The sequence below is a fragment of the Ornithorhynchus anatinus genome, chromosome 1 (genome assembly GCF_004115215.2).
Source record: "Ornithorhynchus anatinus isolate Pmale09 chromosome 1, mOrnAna1.pri.v4, whole genome shotgun sequence".
Lineage (NCBI taxonomy): Eukaryota > Metazoa > Chordata > Mammalia > Monotremata > Ornithorhynchidae > Ornithorhynchus > Ornithorhynchus anatinus.
In genome coordinates, this window is record NC_041728.1 from 110,687,780 (window position 1) to 110,707,675 (window position 19,896).

At 42.0% G+C, this 19,896-nt stretch overlaps 1 protein-coding gene across 12 annotated transcripts in view; it reads left to right on the plus strand.

Annotated features, from left to right (window-relative positions):
* The window catches only part of MBNL1 (muscleblind like splicing regulator 1), a 290,117-nt gene that overhangs the window by 205,854 nt on the left and 64,367 nt on the right, over positions 1-19,896 (plus strand). For all 12 annotated transcript variants that reach the window (XM_029069811.2, XM_029069756.2, XM_029069761.2 and 9 more), the window contains one exon: positions 18,701-18,871. In XM_029069811.2, the coding sequence (XP_028925644.1) occupies positions 18,803-18,871 (69 nt within the window). In that variant the 5' untranslated portion in view covers positions 18,701-18,802. The remainder of the gene's footprint in view (positions 1-18,700; positions 18,872-19,896) is intronic.

Sequence of the window (19,896 nt, forward strand, 5' to 3'; positions counted from 1 at the left end):
GACAGTCTTAATCCCTATTTTACAGATGGGGTAACTGAGGCACAGAGAAGTGAAATGACTGGCCCAAGGTCACACAACACACAAGTAGCTGAGCTGGGATTAACACTGTCAGGCCTGTGCTCTATCTTCTCACCATTTTTGCCTTCATAACCATTCTGTGAGGTAGGTAGAAGGGCAGGTGGTATCGTCCCCATTTTGCTTATCAGAAAACTGAGGTTCAGGGAGGCTAGCAGGGGCGCTGCCTTCTCTTCGGGTCAAGATAGCAGAGTAATTATTCTGTACTCATTTTTGCCCTGCTTTTCATTAAGAAGTCATGATGTGCTGAGGTAAACTGGTAACAAGCACGAAAACTACACCCCTCAAAGATCTCTTAGCATTCTCAAGACCTGGACAAAATGCAAGGAAGCCGTTCCTATTAGCCACCAGCGAAGGGGATATTAAAACGTCCAGATCTAACGCTAAGTCGATCCTGATTTAATGCACGCAGGCTGGCGAAATAGCTGAACCTGGGCTTCCAGCCGCAATGTGGATATGATAGCAGAAGAAAAACATCATGTGACAGCCGTCTGTGCTTTCCCCTCTCACTTTCACATTCCTGCTTATTAAGATACATGTTGCTGTGGCTGACATTACTGTGAGTCACATCATCTCCATACTTCTCGGCTTAAATAAGCATTTATGAATATTCCCCGCAGCATCTAATTACAGTTCAGAAAATGGCACCACCACCCCCGAGAAGTCAAGTGTTTTAATTGGTGTTAGGGGTAAAGATAATTACACTCTGAAGGAGGGTCAAACAGCCAGATACCAGAGAAGTTATCCTGACTCTCACAAAATTGCAGGATTGGATAAGTGAGAGCTGATGTAAGACAACTATGCTTCATAAGTGATAGTTATATGGGCTTTTAATCAATCAAGAATATTTATTGAGCACTTCCCATGAGCAGAGCACTGTACTAAGGGTGTGGGAAACTATAATGCAACGGAGTTGGTGGGCCTCCTCCCTGCCCACAATGAGAGTTCCACCATGTCATCATAGGACTTTCTGCCTCAGCAGCCTTGTGATATTAAGTGGACTTTTGGGGCCCAAGGCAGCGAGGAAGGGGTGAATGGTACTTGGTTCATGTCACCTGGGTGAGGATACTTTCCCAACTAATCCCTCATTTCCTTTTTTCCTACTCACTGCTGTATCACCTTTGCACTTGGATTTGCACCCTTTATTCACCCCCTCCCTCTGCCCCACGGTACTTATGTAAGCAGCGTAGCTCAGTGGAAAGAGACCCGGCTTGGGAGTCAGAGGTCATGGGTTCGAATCCCGGATCTGCCGCTTGTCTGCTTTGTGAGCTTGGGCAAGTCATTTAATTTCTCTGCACCTCTAATCCTGTGTCTGCCACGTGTCTGCTGTGTGACCTCGGGCAAGTCACTTGACTTCTCGGTGCCTCAGTTACCTCATCTGTAAAATGGAGATTAACTGTGAGCCTCACGTGGGACAACCTGATTACCCAAATACCAACATTATTATTATTACTATGTACATATTCTTTATTTATATTAGTCTGTCCTCTAGACTAAGCTCATTGTGGGCAAGGAACGTATCTACCAACTCTGTTACTCTGTACTCTCCCAAGTACTGAGTACAGTGCTCTGCACATGGGAAACACTCAGTAAATATGATTGATTGATTATGCCCTGGTCAGTGCCTCTGTCTTGACTCAATAACCTACCAGATGGCAGCTCTGTACCCCTCCCCTATTCTCCCCTTCCAGGCCCCTGAGTTCCACGCTGTGTTTGCCAAGGATGGCAGTAGGAAGGAGAGAAGCCGAAAAGGTCTGGAATGTGGATGAGTCTAAAAAACTGTCTTCGGGTCAGGGGCCAGATTGAATACAGGCTCTCAGGGTGGGATCAGGATCGTGACTATTTTATGTCTCCAAAAACATTGGTCTTGCCTACGTGGTATGAGGCCCCTGACTTTAGCCTGTCCCTTATCTGTAGCTTGTCCTATGCCGATTCAGGGTGCCAGTGGCATTTTTCTTAGGTTTTTTTTTACGTTGACTCTTGAATATGTTTAATAAATGGAGAAGTGATCTGGGATTAATTTGGTGGTGTTGTTTATAATAGGAAAAATGTACCGAACCTAAAATTTCGGCTATATTAGCATTAGTCTTTCAGCCTGAAAGACTAATGCTAATATAGCCGATCCCCACTGCAGATAAAGGCCGACCATTCTGCCGCCGTAAACAGATTGTCTCATCATCCTCTCTGCTAGCAGCAGTCTGAAGGAAGTGATTGAGTGAGCCATGCTGGGATGGCCACAGACCCCAGGGGCGTCCTTTTAGATGACAGTTTTTGTCTGGGGGGTTGAGCAGGTTCATGAGAAGGGGGCACGGCGGGTTTGCACGTGAACTGAAGTACCGCACAAGGTGCTGCTCTTTCCCCGGGAGCATCTACTCACCTTCTACCCCTCCCTCGTCTCTTGGAATCCGGTAGCCCCAGGACCTCGAAAATGGGCATGTCAGATAGAGCAAGAGGCAGGTGCTCGTAGAGAAAGTTTAATTACACAAACAAACACTGCTCCCTATTTGTGCATAGCTTCCCACTCATTACTCACCCATTCACTCATGTACACATTTTCACATCCCAAAAGCAATGAGGGCAGGCAATGGCACTTTTTTTTCTTTTGTGCTTCCAAGCACTTGGTTCAATTCATTGCACCCAGTGCGTGCTCAGTAAATGCTTTTAATAATAATAATGTTGGTATTTGTTAAGCGCTTACTATGTGCAGAGCACTGTTCTAAGCGCTGGGGTAGATACAGGGTGATCAGGTTGTCCCATGTGGGGCTCACAGTTTTAATCCCCGTTTTCCAGATGAGGTAACCGAGGCACAGAGAAGTTAAGTGACTTGCCCACAGTCACACAGCTGACAAGTGGCAGAGCTGGGATTTGAACCCATTACCTCTGACTCCCAAGCCCATGCTCTTTTCCACTGAGCCTCACTGATTCTGCTGCTTCTTTTACTACAAACACACAGATTTTCACAGCCCAGCAAACAAACACACATACACACGTGCATACTCATGGGCCAAAATCCGGGTAGTAGAGATGGAAAGTGGAGCCCAGATGCAGGATGACTGCCAATGGAATAATCCCCAAAGAGATTATTCAAACACCACTAAGAGTAAGCACTCGGTTAAATACTATTGATGATGAAGATCAAAGCACCCACTCACCCTTGTTTAGGGGCTTACAGAGATTCAAATAACAAGACTGTAATCTCATTATGGGCAAGAAACATGTCTGCTAATTCTGTTGTATTCTCCCAAATGCTTAGAGCAGTGCTCTGCACGTAGTAAGTGATCAATAAATACCACTGATTGATGTAACTGAATTTCAGATCCTATGGGACATGGAGACAGCCCATTCTCTCTCTCCTTCCCTCTCTCTCTCCCTCTCCCTCCTAACTGGAATAAACATACAAGTACAGCAAGGACCTTCCTTATGGACATATGATCCACAGCCGGTGTTGATTTCTGGGGATGATAATAATACTGGTATTTGTTAAACACTTACTATGTCCCAAGCAATAGGGCAGATACAAGATGATCAGGTTGGACACACTGGAGTTCCTGTCCCATATCTGCTGTGTGACCTTGGGCAAATCATTTAACTTCCTTGTGCCTCAGTGACTTCATCTGTAAAATGAGGATTTAAGAGTGTAAACCCCATGAGAGAGACTGTATCCAACCTGATTAACTTGTATCTATCCCAGTGCTTAGAACAGTACTTGGCATATAGTAAAGTGCTTAACAAGTACCATAATAATTATTATTATTATTATATGCAACTGACATTCTAAGTACTAGAGAGAACAGGTGTTTATTTCCTATTCTAAAGATGAGAAAACTGAGGCACAGGGAAAATCAGTGGCCTGCCCAAAGCAGTAGTAATAGTATTTAGTAAGTGCTTACTGTGTGCAGAGAACCCTATGAAGCACTGGACACTGTACTAAGCACTGAACTGTACCAAGGACACCCAAGAGGCAAATGGCAGAGCCGGGATTAGAACACAGGTCCTCTGACTTCTAGGCCTGTGCTCATTCCACCAGACCAAGCAGGCTTTTCTGCAGTGTCTGTGAGTTTTCTGGATTAGAGTTCCAGTTCTTGAGTCCAGCTGAAGCTTGCATTTTGGGAACTTGTAAAAGAAGGGTGTATCCGAAAATCCCTGCACAATGGCCCCCAGATAGTTGATATATTCTCTGTAGTGTGAAGGGCCACAACATCGACTCATTTCAGAGAGAGTGTCATGAAACCAAGAATGTAAATCTTTATTATTTGCTCCTGGCTTCAGTTTGACCAAAAAAAAAAATGTTGCCTTATTTAGTCACATTCATTCACAATCCACCTACCCATGATCCCTGGAAATTTGATAATTGGCCCTGTCAGAGTGCATTCTTTCAGGTGTCCCAGCTTTCCTTCTGCCTTCTCTTCTAGTTAAGATTTTCGGTCCTCTGTCCCTGAACACCAGTGGTAATGTCTGAATGAATTATATTGTCCCGAGTGCATTAATTGGACGGGATGGGTTCAGAGTGGGTTCAGCGGTCGTCCATACTTATCCAGTCCCGACAGTACATGGTGGGGTGTGGGTGACTTATGTCATTTTACTTTTAAACCTCAACTGTCGATGTGTTCTCCCTCTCCATCCCCCAGTGCCCCTGGAGATGATAGTACATTTGGGGAAGCCTCAGGATTATCCCCAAGTAAATGCAGTGACTCGTTAGATTTAGGAGCTCCTCGAGAGCAGAGACCATGTCCTCTGCCTCTTCTGTACCTTTCTAATTGTGTAGTACAATGTTTTTCATATAGTAGGCTCTGAAACACTGATAACAATCATGTTTATGAGCCAGTACAGTAGTATAACCATGTCTACAGCCCCTGCTTCTCCTATCGCTGCTCCCCTGTGCCGTCACCTCCCTGTTGGATAGACGACCTGAACATTGGAATTCCATTAGCAATCTTTTGTCACTTCTTAAGCACTAGCCGTGTGATAGCATTATTCCACTCTTAAGATGTACAGGGTTTCAACTCGATAACCTTTTTAATTTAAGACCCATGAGTGAACTATGAAAGCATTGCATGTGAATTTCACCCTTTATAAAAGTAGAGGCAGGGGAACAATAAATGGTAGGGAAATTGCATTTCTTCTTATTGTTAGTAAATCTAATAGTATCCAGTAGTGCAGGTGTGTTCTGTGATTAGTGATCTTCAAAATATACAAAAGGCACAGATCCAGCTCTCATGAGCCTTGGAGAAGATTTTGCAAAATGTTCCAACCTAATGCATGGAAATGCTGCAGGGAATAGATTCGTTCTTTTTACCTTTATAGCGGTTTTCTGTGAGAATCAATTTGAACTGCTACTGTGTACTCTGAACTCTTAGAAGAATAGGGGACAGGGACTGTCTGATCTGATATTGTTTCTACCCAACCAATCAATGGTATTTATTGTACACTTACTACATGCAGAGCACTGTAGTAAGCACTTGGAGAGTATGATACAGTAGAGTTAGATGCAGTCTCTCCCGTCAAGGAGCTTACAATCTAGTGGAGGATACAGACGTTAAATAAAATACAGGTAGGGGAAGCAGTGAAAACTCACATGTGCTGGGCAGCAGCGTGGTAGAGTTGAGGGCAGAGACTCACATTTACTGCATGGAAGGAGGCGATTGGTAAACCACCTCTGTATTTTTTACCAAGAAAACTCTATGGCTACACTACCAGAATGATTGTACATAGAGGTGGGGTGTTCTGGGAGAGATATGTCCATGGCGTCGCTATGAGTTGGAGACAACTCTATAGCATAATACAAGGCAAGGGAAGCACTGAGTTTAAGGATATTTACACGAGTTCTGTGAGGTACTTAGTGTGTTTGGACTCAAGTGCATCAGAAACACAGTATTAGTGGAAGGATCACCATCTGGGATCCCGGCTTGCTTGCTGTGTGGTCTTGGGGATATCAATCAATCAGTGGTATTTTTTGAGTGCTTGCTTTGTGCAGAGCACTGTACTTAGCGATCGGGAGAGTGCAGTATCAATTAACTTCTCTGGACCTCAGGTTCCTGATCTATAAAATGGGCATTCAATACTGGCTCTCCATCCCCAGTAGTTGGGAGCCCCATGTGGGCTGTGTCTCATGGGCTTATCCTGTATATACCTCGGGGTTTCTTACCGAGTTTGGCACATAGTATATCACAGGTCCCATTATAAGTAGCAGCAATACTACCCCAGCAGATACGATGGTGCTTTTCATATAGTAAGCTCTTAATAAGTAGCATGATTGTTGCCATAATATGTTGGGGATGGAGGTAATGGAAGGAGGAGAAGGAGGAGGAAGAAGGTAGCTCTAGGGGTAGTGAGGTTTGTGGATGTTTCAGTGTGGCTTTAGGCCTGCTGAGGGCAGGGCCAGCTTTGAGCATAGCTTGTTCCTCCCTGCTTCTTCTCTGCTCCTCCCAGACTTCCCCTTCTTTCTGTCTTCCCTGCATGCTGATGAGCTGGAATTCCAAACAGCTAACGAGTGAACATTCAGTGGGAATGTACTGGAAATAAAACAGCAGTGGGAATAATGCTCAGCTGGCAATAATAGCCTCATTGCCAGAATTTCTCTCCTTTCTGGTTTTCTTCCCATGTCCGTGGTATGCTGTTATTGGCTTGAAAGGCAGCTGGTTTACACTTCTGACCTCTCCCAGGCACACAAACCCTTTCTTTTGTAATTCTTAGGTATCTTACCGTTCATTCAGGTTCTAAGCCGAACACAAATAAATCAGTGTGAAAAATCGACCTGTCCAAAGAGACAGTTACAAGTGTAGATAATTCTAGAGTATCCATGGTAAGGGGATGAGGAAGAGTAAAATCATGAAATTCAAAAGCTTCCATTAAAACTAACTTTCTCCCGCACCAAACCTTTCTACAAGGAGCAAAAGGGACTGTTTTCGTTTTATCTTATCTCTTTCTTCCTGCCATCTCTCTAACAGAGGTGTAAGTGAACAGGGAAATGGTCATCAGCATAAATGAAAGAGAAGTAAATAGCCGTGAATGAGTACTTTAAACCAGATAATCAGCTCTCCTGAGCATGTGTGTATGTTATGTATGCATCCAGTTACTTCCTTCACTCTATTCCTATGTATTTTCATATCTATCTTGCAACAGTTACCTCATCTGTAAAATGGGAATGAAGACTGTGAGCCCCTCGTGGGACAGCCTGATAACCTCTTATCTACCCCAGTGCTTAGATCAGTGCTTGGCACATAGTGAGCGCTTAACAAATAATACCATCATTATCATTATTATTATCATTATTAATCTCTGGGGTGAATATGAATTGGGTTGGAGGGAGTGTAGTACAACAGAGTTGGTAGAAGTGTTCCCATAGGAACTAGCAGTGTAGAGATGACCTTACACTCTAGAGGCCTCTACAGAATTGCTCAGACACAGAATTAGGTTATCGGGGAGATAGCCAAAATAGCCACTCTCCCTCTAGAGTGCAAACTTGTTGTGGGTAGGGAACATGTCTGCTAACTGTATTATACTGTACTCTCCCCAGAGCTTAGTACAGTGCTCTGCAAACAGTAAATGCTCAATAAATACCATTAATTGATTGATTGTTTGAGAGGCATATATTGGGTTGAAAACCTTCATATTACACTTCCAAAAGTAGTTACAGTTCGTATGGCACATCAAAGGTAACCCCATCTAAAGAGGATGCCAGGTTTTAATAGTTCTAGAATGAATGAATGAATGGATATAGCATGCACAGTTTTTTAATGAGAAGATTCAGTGCAAACATCGTTGATTAAATATAAAATGTTGTCTGTAAAAAGCAGTTTTCCTCCAATATGAATTTTCCCATTGGTTCCAGAAAAGGCTTCATGAAAAAGCATCTTTCAATGAAGAGTCTGGCATACACACAAAAAAAGATAGCTTGATTGAGTCTTAGGAAGCAGATAGAGCACTATAAACAACCACATAAAATAATTCTTAAGAGAAAACTGAGGTAGACGCCTATACGAGGGATAGTTTGGCTGTTTATTGTCAATACCCCTAAGCTTCTGTGTTCAGTTGTTCCTTCAGCAAAAGAAAAGATGATCATGAAGTTATTCTACTCATGTAGTGTTAGAGGATTTGTAAGCTACTATTTGTACATTGAGTTTCTCAGTTGAAAGGCGTGCAGTACAAATTGAATATTAATTGCCTAAGTGTTAAGGGTAATTTATCAAGATTGAGCAGTGCCTGATCTAGATGACAGAGAGCTTCAAAAGAGTGTGGCCTGCAGATAGTATAAGCACTCATAAAATTATATGGTTCCAATCTGATGGCTCTATAATAATGTATAATCCTGGAATGAATGTCTAAGGAAATGCAAAAAAGTACATATTTTTAGGATATGGATTGGCAAAAGTCATTGATGTGAAAGCCAGAGAGACCTAAGGGCACTGAGGCCACAGACCAGGAGTGAGGGAGAGATGATAACTTTGTCGGTTTTCCCTTGTCCTTCTTGCCTCTAAATAAAGAAGTAGGAGCTAGGGGAATGAGGAGGCAGCATGGGAAAGTGGAAAGAGCACTGGAGTCGGAAGACATGGGTTTTGCGGCATGGCTTAGTGGATAGAGCATTGACCTGGAATCAGAAGGACCTGGCTTCTTATCCCCGACTCCAGCATATATCTGCTGTGCGACTTTGGGCAAGTCACTTCGCTTCTCTGTGCTTCGGTTACCTCATCTATAAAAAATGGGGATTAAGAATCTGAGCCCAATGTGGGACGGGGACTGTGTCCCACCTGATTAACGTGTGTCTACCCCAGTGCTTAGAACAGTGCTTGGCACAGAGAAGCGCTTAACAAGTAGCATTATTATTATTATTATCATCACTTCCAGCACCGCTACCAGCCTTCACTGTGATCTTGGAAAAGTCACTTAACCTCTCTGTGAGCCCCATATAGCCCACGACTTGTGCCCAAACTGTTAATTTTTATTTTTTTTTGTATGTGTTAAGTGCTTATTCTACCAGGCACTGGTAGATACAGGCTAGTCTGATTGGACACAGTCCACATCCCACATGGGGCTCACAGTCTTAATCCACCTTTTACATATGGGGTAACTGAGGTATAGAGAAGTTAAATGAGTTGCCCAAAGTTAGCCAGCAAACATTTGGCAGAGCAGGGATCAGAACCCAGGTCCTCTCATTCCCAGGCCCTTACTCTCATCACTAGGCCACACTGCTTCTATGGCATTTTGTAGATATAAGGTTAATGTGGCACAAAGTTTAACAACCTAATTTCACCGCTATTATATTTTTTGGAGGATCTCAGCCCATCATGACAGTAGAGAATCTAGTACTCCTCTTTAGCCCATATGGAGCGGATCTTTTTGGGCTTCTCTAGAGGCGATTAAAGCTGTTTTGCACACTGTTCATTGGGTATTGGAGTCCCTGTGAGGCGTTTACTGGCACTCTCAACTTGGACCTTCTGCGGTGGCACTCCAATCGTTAGTGCTTGGGAAAATCTCCTATAGGCCTCTTCTTCTGAGGCTGCATATTGGTGGGGGTAGGACTGAAGGGAGTCAGCTGTCTGGCACTTAGAATCAAAAGGATGTTGGTGGGACTTATTCACATGAATGAATGTATGATTTACTGCCCCACAGACGTGGCTAATGGCGCTCTCACTGCTCGCATGACCCTCATCGAACTCTGTGGCGTTTCAACCCTGCTGTTATCATGATGATTAATGAGAGTTGTGCAATTAAAGCTACTAGAGTTTGCTGGGGAAAAGTCATAGTATCCTGATGTTTGAGTCAGCAGGTGATGTTACGTCAGCATTGAGGTTATTTTGGGAAGGCATTAATGTCAACAGTGGGTGCGATGTCTGAAATTCCCTTGCTAATTTTGGGACTATTCTTTATGACCAGGAGTATCCCAGTGAGAAGTTGGGGTATTTTTTTCGGGGGGGGGGGCGATAACTGGTGAATCTCATCCAAATCCTAAAGTCTGAGTCCAGTTTGAATGTTGATGAAACGCAATATGGGATATAAACTTTGAATCATTCCTGTTATTTTGGGTAAAGTATACATTTTAATACAGGTTTCTCTCAGTAGCAGCCTCTCACACTGGCGAAAAATGCATTTCAAAAATTGTATTATTCATCCAAGGAAGAAAGTATATTCATTTAGAAATCCTCGTTTTTTTTCCTATGCCATTTCCTTTGAAACTCCATTCTAAATCTGGGGTAACTTGAAAATGTTTAAGAACAATTAGCCTGAAGCATGACAGAGAAATTGAACATGTTCACTGCTCATATGGAGCAGGATAGTGATTGGGCTTGAGTACCAAATGAGTCAGTAAAATCCTGGGTTCGGTTCCAGTTTTGCTGTTTGTTTCCACAGCCAAAGTACTTGAGAGTCTCTTTGCCCCCACCCCATAGAGGAGATAACAATTTCTGTTTGAAAAGGTTTTCAAAATGTGAAAAATTAGGCAGTCACATTTATAGCCAATGGTGTTGCAATTTCTAGATTTTTCTTGTGTTGAGGGTCTGAGAGGTTTCAGTGTCTTGCTATAATGAATTTAATTTAAGCATGCCATAGAAAAACACCACTTCCTGGGGGATTACAGTCACAGATTCCATGTACATTTCACATTTACCAGGTGGTGACTTAAAAGAAGTAGCTTTAAGCTATTTTCTAGTTTAAGAAACAAAAATGAACCTGCTCACAAGCCCTCAAAGGCCACCAAATCATTTTGGAGACAAGGGAACATTTCCAGAAACTTTTATCTGGATGTGTTTAGACTTCCAGTGGGTTTTGCGTGCGTAGTTTAATGACAGTATTTGAGCTGATGGAAGAAGTATTTTTGCAAACTTTGACAGGATGTTACTGAAGTCTTTGGAGAATACAAGCCAAAGGAGAAAGTTCTCAGGAGGCCTGGGATCAACGGGTCTGAATGATACAAACACAAATATGTAATCCTGGCTTTGCCGCCTGTTTACTGTGTTATCTTGGGCAAGTCAGTTAACTTCTCTGGGCCTCAGATACCTCATCTGTAAAATGGGGATTGAACCTGTGAGCCCCACATGGGGCAGGAACTGTGTCCAACCCGATTTGCTTGTATCCACCCAAGCGCTCAGTACGATGCTTGCACATAGTAAGCGCTTAACAAATACCAATATTATTATTATTATATTCTACACTGTAAGCTCATTGTGGCCTGCAAGGGTGTTTACCAACTGTGTTGTACTTTCCTAAGCACTTAGGACAGTGCTGTGCACACAGTAATCATTCAAATATAGGATTGATCGATTATACTAACTGCCTAAATTGTACTTAGAGCAAAAAACTACATTTTTCCCTTTTGAAAGTGCTTACTAGAAACATGATCTTCTGACCCATTATGAATGTATGTGTACTGGAATAACTTTTACATAAAAAGCGTACAACAACTACTACTAATAATAATTATGGTATTTGTTAAGTGATTACTATGTGCCAGGCACTGTACTAAGCACCGGGACAGATACAAATTTCTTAGGTTGGACACAGTCCCTGACCCACGTGGGGCTCACAGTCTCAATCCCCATTTTACAGATGAGGTTACTGAGGCACAGAGAAGTAAAGTGACTTGCCTACAGCACATGTAGCGGAGTTGAAATTAGAACCCATGATTTTCTGACTCCTAGGCCCGTGCTCTATCAGCTATGCCATGCTGTGTCTGCTACTGCTATTAAGCGCTTAGTGCAGTGCTCTGCACATAGTAAGCGCTCAATAAATACTATTGAATGAAAATACTATTGAATGAATACTACTAGGTAGTGATGTGGTCTAAATCTTACATAGTTGCCTACTTTTATTGGTATCGTGTCAGGCACCGTTTGACATACCCAGTGTGTACCCAGCATATACTAGGAACCAGACCAGAACCTCTTAGATGTCTAATCAAAACCTGTGTCCCTGAGGTAACCAAACTAGCCTCTGAACTGTCCGAGAACCAGTCCACGCTTTGGCCATTTGAAGCCATTTGTCATTAGAGAACCCAACCTTGTAATATGATTTATTCATATGATTGATTTGAACAAAGACCACTACTATTGCTGTTTTCTATATTATTATTGTTATCATCATTATCATCGTTATTATTAATTTTACTGGATGAGAAGGGAGCAAAAATAAGGATCGAATAATTTCAGTCAATCATTTATTGAGCACTTATTGGGTGCAGAGCACTATATTAAGCACTCGTTTAGACTGTGAGCCCGGCATTGGGCAGGGATTGTCTGAATACCCTTTTTGAATGAATACCCTTTTTGTGACTTTTTTAAGGATGGTCAATCCCTTCTAATATGATACTATTCTCAATTTTGATTAAACTAAAAATTTTTTTGGCCTTGGGTTCAATGTAAATCTTCATGTCTTCTGGGACAATTTTATTTTTATCATGGTTTGTAATCAAATATTTAAACCATAGTTGGTATTTGATTTTAGGCTGTGAAAGTATACAGCAGCATAGCCTACTATTCTACACTTTTACAATAAAATTGCATCCAAGATTTGTTGCTTAAGGAACAGATGGTTCAGCTAAATTGCATTAGCAATTCTACATTAGTTTAATAAGGTGATGAGAAAATTATTTGTTTGTAGTTAAACCATTGAATGACTTGTGGAGTATCTACTCCATGACTTTCTCCTTTTTTAAAAATTTCTCTCACAAGCCCCAGTCTGCAAATGAAAATGAACTGGATAGTTGATGCCAGAGACAGAGCTGTTTCAAGTCAAATTCTTCATCCACCTGCAACAGTTGGTTACTTGAGCCAGAGAACATTGCAGAGGCTTGAAAATATCCAGATGATTTACATCAGTACAATCAGACACATTTTAGAGTCAAAACAATTACAAAGATTTCCACAAAATAATGTGTGGAGAATTTTGAGAGTTGATAATTATCTGTCCAAAAAAATTGCAAAAAATATTCTGTACTAGCACTCTAAATATTCTAATATTATTGTAATCTTAAGAAAGATATTTACAAAGGAAGGAGGATTTGTAAAGTTTAGGTGGAATGGAAAACAGGAGTCTTGTCCACAGTGTGTGATTCCTTGTTAAAATCACCCGCTTTGTTTTCTTCTTCTCTTGGCCACAGTCGAACTGTACATTTGGAACAAATATGCAAGCAATACCTCTTTTTTATCTTGCGCCTTCAGAAAGGCAGCTTGGTTTAGCGGATAGAACAGGAGCCTGGGAGTCAGAAGGACCTCGGCTGTAATCCCAGCCCTACCGCCTTGGGCATGTCACATAACTTCTCTGGGCCTCAGTTACCTCATCTGTAAAATGGGGATTTAGAGTGTGAACCCCATGTGGAACAGGGACCGTGTCCAACCTGATTAATTTATATCTACCCCAGTGCTTGGTGCATAGTAAGTGCTTAACAAGTACCATAATTATTATTATTTCAGGGGAAACAGCGTGGCTCAGTGGAAAGAGCCTGGGCTTCGGAGTCAGAGGTCATGGGTTCGACTCCCTGCTCTGCCACTTGTCAGCTGTGTGACTGTGGGCAAGTCACTTAATTTCTCTGTGCCTCAGTTACCTCATCTGTAAAATGGGGATTAACTGTGAGCCTCACGTGGGACAACCTGATTACCCTGTATCACCCCCAGCGCTTAGAACAGTGCTCTGCACATAGTAAGCGCTTAACAAATACCAACATTATTATTATTATTAAGTGAGCAAGAGCAGCTGGGGCTTTATAGAAGATAAACTGACCAGTTCATCTAGGATAGGCCCGACCTGAGATATTTGTATATTTTTCTTAAGTTGATTCGGACAACCCAGAAAAATCTGGGCCTGTCGTTGTTAAACTGGACTTTTTTTAGCTGAGTAATGAGTTATAGAGTCCGCAGTTTAGAACGGACAGTAAAGGAACAGATGATTATCTATTGCAGTTCATTATAATAAAATTATCTGTAAAGAAAAAAAAGATACTCTTCTATGCCATATCGGAGGTGAATGTTCCACATTCTTTAAGCTGTCGACTTGTGATTCAGCTGCCACATCATGGTGCCTTGTAGATAAAATGGTATCCTACAAGACCATTAGGCCAGATTATCTCCAGCTGTCAAAGTTGCAGAAGATTCTTGGTTCTACTGTGTTATTACAAACACAGATTAGAATTTCTCATGATAACATGAGAAGGCAGTTTGACCTACACTGAGTTCTGTAGTCCACCAGGCAGGTCTGCTCATCCTGTTCTTTTATAGTTGGATGATCTCTTTTCATGTAGGTTTGATACTCTGCACAAGATTTTATGACATAGTATATGCATCCTGTATTTGTTTATATCTTTGATTTTCCCAGTTGAGCCACACAGGCATCTGTTGCTCTAATGATGCATTTCGGTAGGCTGCCCACACTCCAATATGGTGAGGGTTGTGACGAGAGGCCAGAAAATGAAGGAAGGGAAATAGAACTGCTTGGCAAACCCCAAGGGAACACAATGGGGATAAGATTGTGAGCCCCACATGGGACAACGTGACTACCTTACCTTGCAGAATGGCAACCTGGTGAAGATGATGATACTTGTTAAGCACTTACTATGTGCCGAGCATTGTTCTAAGCGCTGGAGGAGATACAGTGTAATCAGGTTGTCCTAGGTGAGGCTCACAGTTAATCCCCATTTTACAGATGAGGTCACTGAGGCAGTACAGGGAGTGTGTCTGACTTGATTACATCTACCCCAGCACTCAGTGGTTGCTACACAATAAGTGCTTAAACCAATACTATTTTAGAATCAGTAGTAGTATTGTTGTTGTTACATTATTATTTTTATTATAGGCTCAAACGTCTTTTTGGAACTTGGGGACGGGCAAGGTATGCCCTCCCTTCTCCCTCCTTTTCTCAGCGCAAAGATACTAAAGTTCTGCTGTTTCATCGTGGCAGGTCATTCTTTTTTTTTATGGTACTTGTTAAGCCCTTACCATGCGTCAAGCACTATTGAAAGTGCTAGGGAAGATACAAGCTAACCGGCTCTAGTACAGTCCCTGTCCCACATGGGGCTTATGGTCTAAGTAGGAGGGAGAACCAGTATTGAATCCCCATTTTGCAGTGGAGGACAGTGAGGGACAGAGAAGTTAAGTGACTTACCCTAGGTCAGCAACAAACAAGTGGCAGAGCCAGGATTAGAATCTAGGTCCTCTATCTCCCAGGTCCGTGCTTTATCCACTAAGCAACACTGCTTCTCCACAAAAAGGAAATACACAAACCAAACCAAAAAAAGAGATTTTGGTGCTTCCCAGGAACCCCCAAGCAGTTTGTATTCTTATTCAATCATATTTACTCAACGCTTGCTGTACTAAGCACTTGGAAGAGTGCAAAATAATAAAAAGACACATTCTCTGCCCACAATGAGTTTACAGTGTAGAAGGGGAGACAGTCATTAATATAAATAAATGATTTACAGTTCTATGCCAGAGTAAGATACACACCGTGCCTTTAATTCAGTCCATCCCAGATTCCAGTATTGGTCTTCCATTGTAAGAACGTAATACATGGAGTTGACTCAGAACTCTTTGGAGAAATGCTTCATGAGGGTATCTATCTAGAGGATGCTTTCTCCGGGTGCACGTCAAGCCAGAAAGTGATTCAAGGAGCTTTGAGAGCCTCCTCATGACGTGAAATCTAAGTTTCCCAGCAATCTGAGTAGGTTCTGCTACAGTTCAGGAGAGCTATTCTGGTAGCATCTGACTGACAAGTGAAGAACTTGCATTTCTTTTGGGCAGTGGTTGGGTTTTCAGAGTGTTTAGTGATGGTGTCACTTCGAGGCTACCTAAAGATAAAGAGGTCGGTTTGATAGTTTAATTAGGCAGTGGATCCCAATTAAGGGTGGTTAATGTAAATTGGGGAAATTATTCTGCAGTGCTCAGAGGAAGAAATTCCTTCAATTTGCACCATTTGGGGATCTCTTGATTCCAAGAGCACTGATGATACCAGTAAGTAGATAAATTTAAAGAAAAAAATTGTGAGACGAAGGTAGTTGGCTTCAAAATTTCCCTCTAATTACTTCTAATGGGGATTTTTTTTTTAATAATTTTTCCCTGGGATATTTTATCCCTTAGTCCTCAGAGATCAAAATTTTGGTGGCCTTTTTGACCTGACCAATGACATCGTGATATATTAGAATCCTCAACTTGGATGATAAATTGTCAATTGTTTATGACTTGAACCTGTAGCTGCAATTTTTTTTTCCATTGAGACTGATTAAAAACTGTCAGGATTTTGATGATGAATTATTTATTCAAGACAATCTAATGTGGATCATGCCTTATACTTGGAAACTAGGTTTTATTCATGGAAACATTTTTAATATTTATAAACAGATGTACTGTGGATTGGGAGACTTCGGGATTATGAGTACAGAACTCAAATCTGATGTATAAAAAAAATCTTGTTATTGAAAGAACTGAATTATGCAAAGATTATTACAGAGCCTATTGATTGGTAATGAAAATGAAGTTCATGCATGTTGAGATGTCAAGTGTGTAGACAGGTGGTGGAAAAATCCCTGTAATCCTGACTCAAAAAAATAGAAATAGATCATTCAAATTGTTATTTGCAGATCTTATAACTAAAGGACTGTACATTGCTGAATCAAATTGCAGTGTGAGGTCAAACTCCACCCAATTAATTTTTCTCAGAAAAATCAAAGGAGGCTTAAGAAAGCTGATTGTTCAAGTAAAGTTTGTTTTTTTTAAAAAATTGGCTCTAAAGCTTAATTATTAGATATATTGGCAGAGGCAGGAAACTGGTGAATGATAAAAATCCAACACCCATCCGTGTTCCCAAACGTTGCTTATTTGGAGACGCTCTGATTATAAATGGGGATGGAAATGTAGAGCAAACTCCAAACCTGAGAATTACAGTGGGGTAGATTTTGCTGAATTGACTGACGTTCTTATGTCTCTGCACAGGCTATTTAGTCTCCCTCTAGACTGTGAGCTTGTTGTGGGCAAGGAGTGTGTCTGTTATATTGTACTCTTCCAAGCAGTTAGTACCATGCTCTGCAAACATAGTAAGAGCTCATTAAATTGATTGATTTATTGATTCTATGAGACCTGGGGGGAGGAGGGGCAAAAAGTGCATAAGATATTACGTTCACAAATTCCACTAAGTCAAAGTGCTTAGTGCATTTTCAGGTTTTCTTCTTGATAGCAGTAGGAAGGATACGCATCAATGTAGGTAGTGATCTGGGAACTAATTAGATGACTATGGATTTTCTTGCAGATGTTCCATTTAGAAATATTAGAAGTCTGCCCTACCCAGCAAGCATACTAAATGTATAGTATCCTTTTCAAGAAGATATAAATTAACTACATCAAGATTGGACAGGAAGTACAATGTTTCCACTTCCAAGTCGGATGGCTGCAGAAACATCCGGGAAGGGAAATAAGAAAGTGAACACTACCTTTATCTAGGGTACTGCCAGAGGTCATCAAAGTAATAACAATAATAATAACAACTATGGCATTTAAGTGCTTACTACATGCCAAACACTGTTCTAAGCCCTGGGGTAGATACAGTGTAATCAAGTTGTCCCAGTGGAGCTCACAGTCTTAATCCCCTTTTTCAGCTGAGGTAACTGAGGCCCAGAAAAGTGAAGTGACTTGCCCAAGGTCACACAGCAGACAAGTGGCGGAGGTGGGATTAGTTAGCAATTCTTAAGTCTTTTCAGACACACACCCAAATTTGACATGGATAATTAGGTAAAATGTCCTGTGAGTTTATGCATAAGAGAATAAAGGTGAATGGTTCTTTCCCAAGGCCTTCATTTGAGAACCTTGGTGTGTCTTAAGAGAAATGGGATCTGGATGGAGTGAGGAGAATGAAGGAGGGGAAGCCACCTTAGTAGTTCGAGCTGAAAAGGAAAGCTGTTGCAAGAGGGCAAGGAAGGCAGGAAAGGGCCATTTTTTTCCAGACGCAGATAGGGCGAGAGGAAGAACATGGAAGGCACAGTGGAATGGCAGTGTACACCCAAAGACTTTTCTGTAGGCTCTTTCAGAACTGCTGTGGATCAGTTCTAATCCTAGGCTAGCCCCAGGTTAGCCACAATTTCCAGCAAGAGAGGTAGAGAGGACTGGGCATTATGAAAAGGGATCGTGTCTTCTAATTCTATTGCATTGTTCTCTCTCTAGCGCTTAGTAGAGTGCTCTGCACATGCTAAGCACTCAATAAATACCACTGATTGATTAAGAGGAAGGGTGTGCCCATAGAATCTGGGGCATAGTTTTCCATAGGCCCATAAAACATAGGGCATTTGTTATTTTTATCTTTACAGTGCATTCAGTGTGGTAAATACAGTGATGTATAAAACGTAGACATGGTGAACCCCATGTGGGACACAGGCTGTGTCCAACCTAATCGGCTTGTATCTCCTCCAGTGCCTAGAACAGTGCCTGGTACGTAGTAAGTATTAACAAATGCCACGAAAAAAAGACTGAGAATCCGTCATTGGTATAAAATAGCAATCTGGGGCACGGTTAGCATGAGACTTTATTAACAGATGCCTCTTTGCTAGCTACCACGACAGTCAAGATGGCCTGCTTTACCGATCCATCGTATTTGCAAACGTCACAGAATATAGTCTTTTGCTTATTTCCAACTGAGTATTGTTCCTTCTGTGTTTCAGGGTCGTTGTTCAAGAGAGAACTGCAAATATCTCCATCCACCCCCACACTTAAAAACACAGTTGGAGATAAATGGACGCAATAACCTGATTCAGCAGAAGAACATGGCCATGTTGGCCCAGCAGATGCAACTAGCCAATGCCATGATGCCCGGTGCCCCATTACAACCTGTGGTAAGCATATTTTTAACTCTCACTGATCAACCTCGTGACCCAGGGTCAAGCTTCTTATAAGACAGCATATTGCCAGTGGATTCAGCCTGGACCAAGATAGCAAGTATCAGGTATCCCGCAGTTGCCAAGAAATTTTGGTCTCAGCTACTACCCCAGGGAGAAGTCCTTCACTGTACAGTTAAGCGCCACGTTGTGTCGGGTGACTGTTTTCTAACAGTTCCTTTCATCCCACAAGTTGTCGCAGTGAATTTGAAACATCAGGAGAGTTTTGGGCAGCACCAGTGCAGAAAGACAGCTGCTGGGCAGAGACTTTCCTTTTGGGAAGCAGCTTTTTAAAGTAGTCATGGTTTCCTGAAATTGCTGGTGCCATATTTAGCTGTACTGAAAAAATAAAAGCTATGCTATAGGACACAAATTAAGGAATTTGAGTCCTCCTTCCTACCTCGAGGAGCCTCTCCTTTGCATGTTTTCCTTACCTGAAGTGGATTCTCCATCAGGTGGCAATGTATCTTGTCAGTCAGCTTTGCTGACCTGGCCCAGGTCTTTGCTTAGTGATATTTGGATATGTGAGATCCATATGATATCTTTGCAGGCAGGAGCGGGAGAGTGGGCGAAACTGAGGGCTTGTAAAATGCAAAGAGAAGAAAATCTGTCAAAAATCTGGCCAGCTCTAGCCACCTTGCCGTGTCACCCTGGTGGGGGTTGAGAGTCCAGAAGCAAAACATTGTTTTATAGCACATGAGATTTTTTGGGTGTGGGAAGGACTGGAGAATAATAATGATAAGAATAATAATTCTAGTGTTTGTTAAGCGCTTACTGTTAAGCGCTTACTGTGTGCTAAGCACTGTTCTAAGCACTGGGGTAGATACAAGTTATTCAGGTCGGAGATAGTCCCTGTCCCACGTGGGGCTCACAGTCTTAATCCCCGTTTGACAGATGCAGTATCTGACACCAGAGAAGTGAAGTGACTTGCCCAAGGTCACAGCAGATATCTGGAGAAATGGGAGTAGAACCCAGGTCCTCTG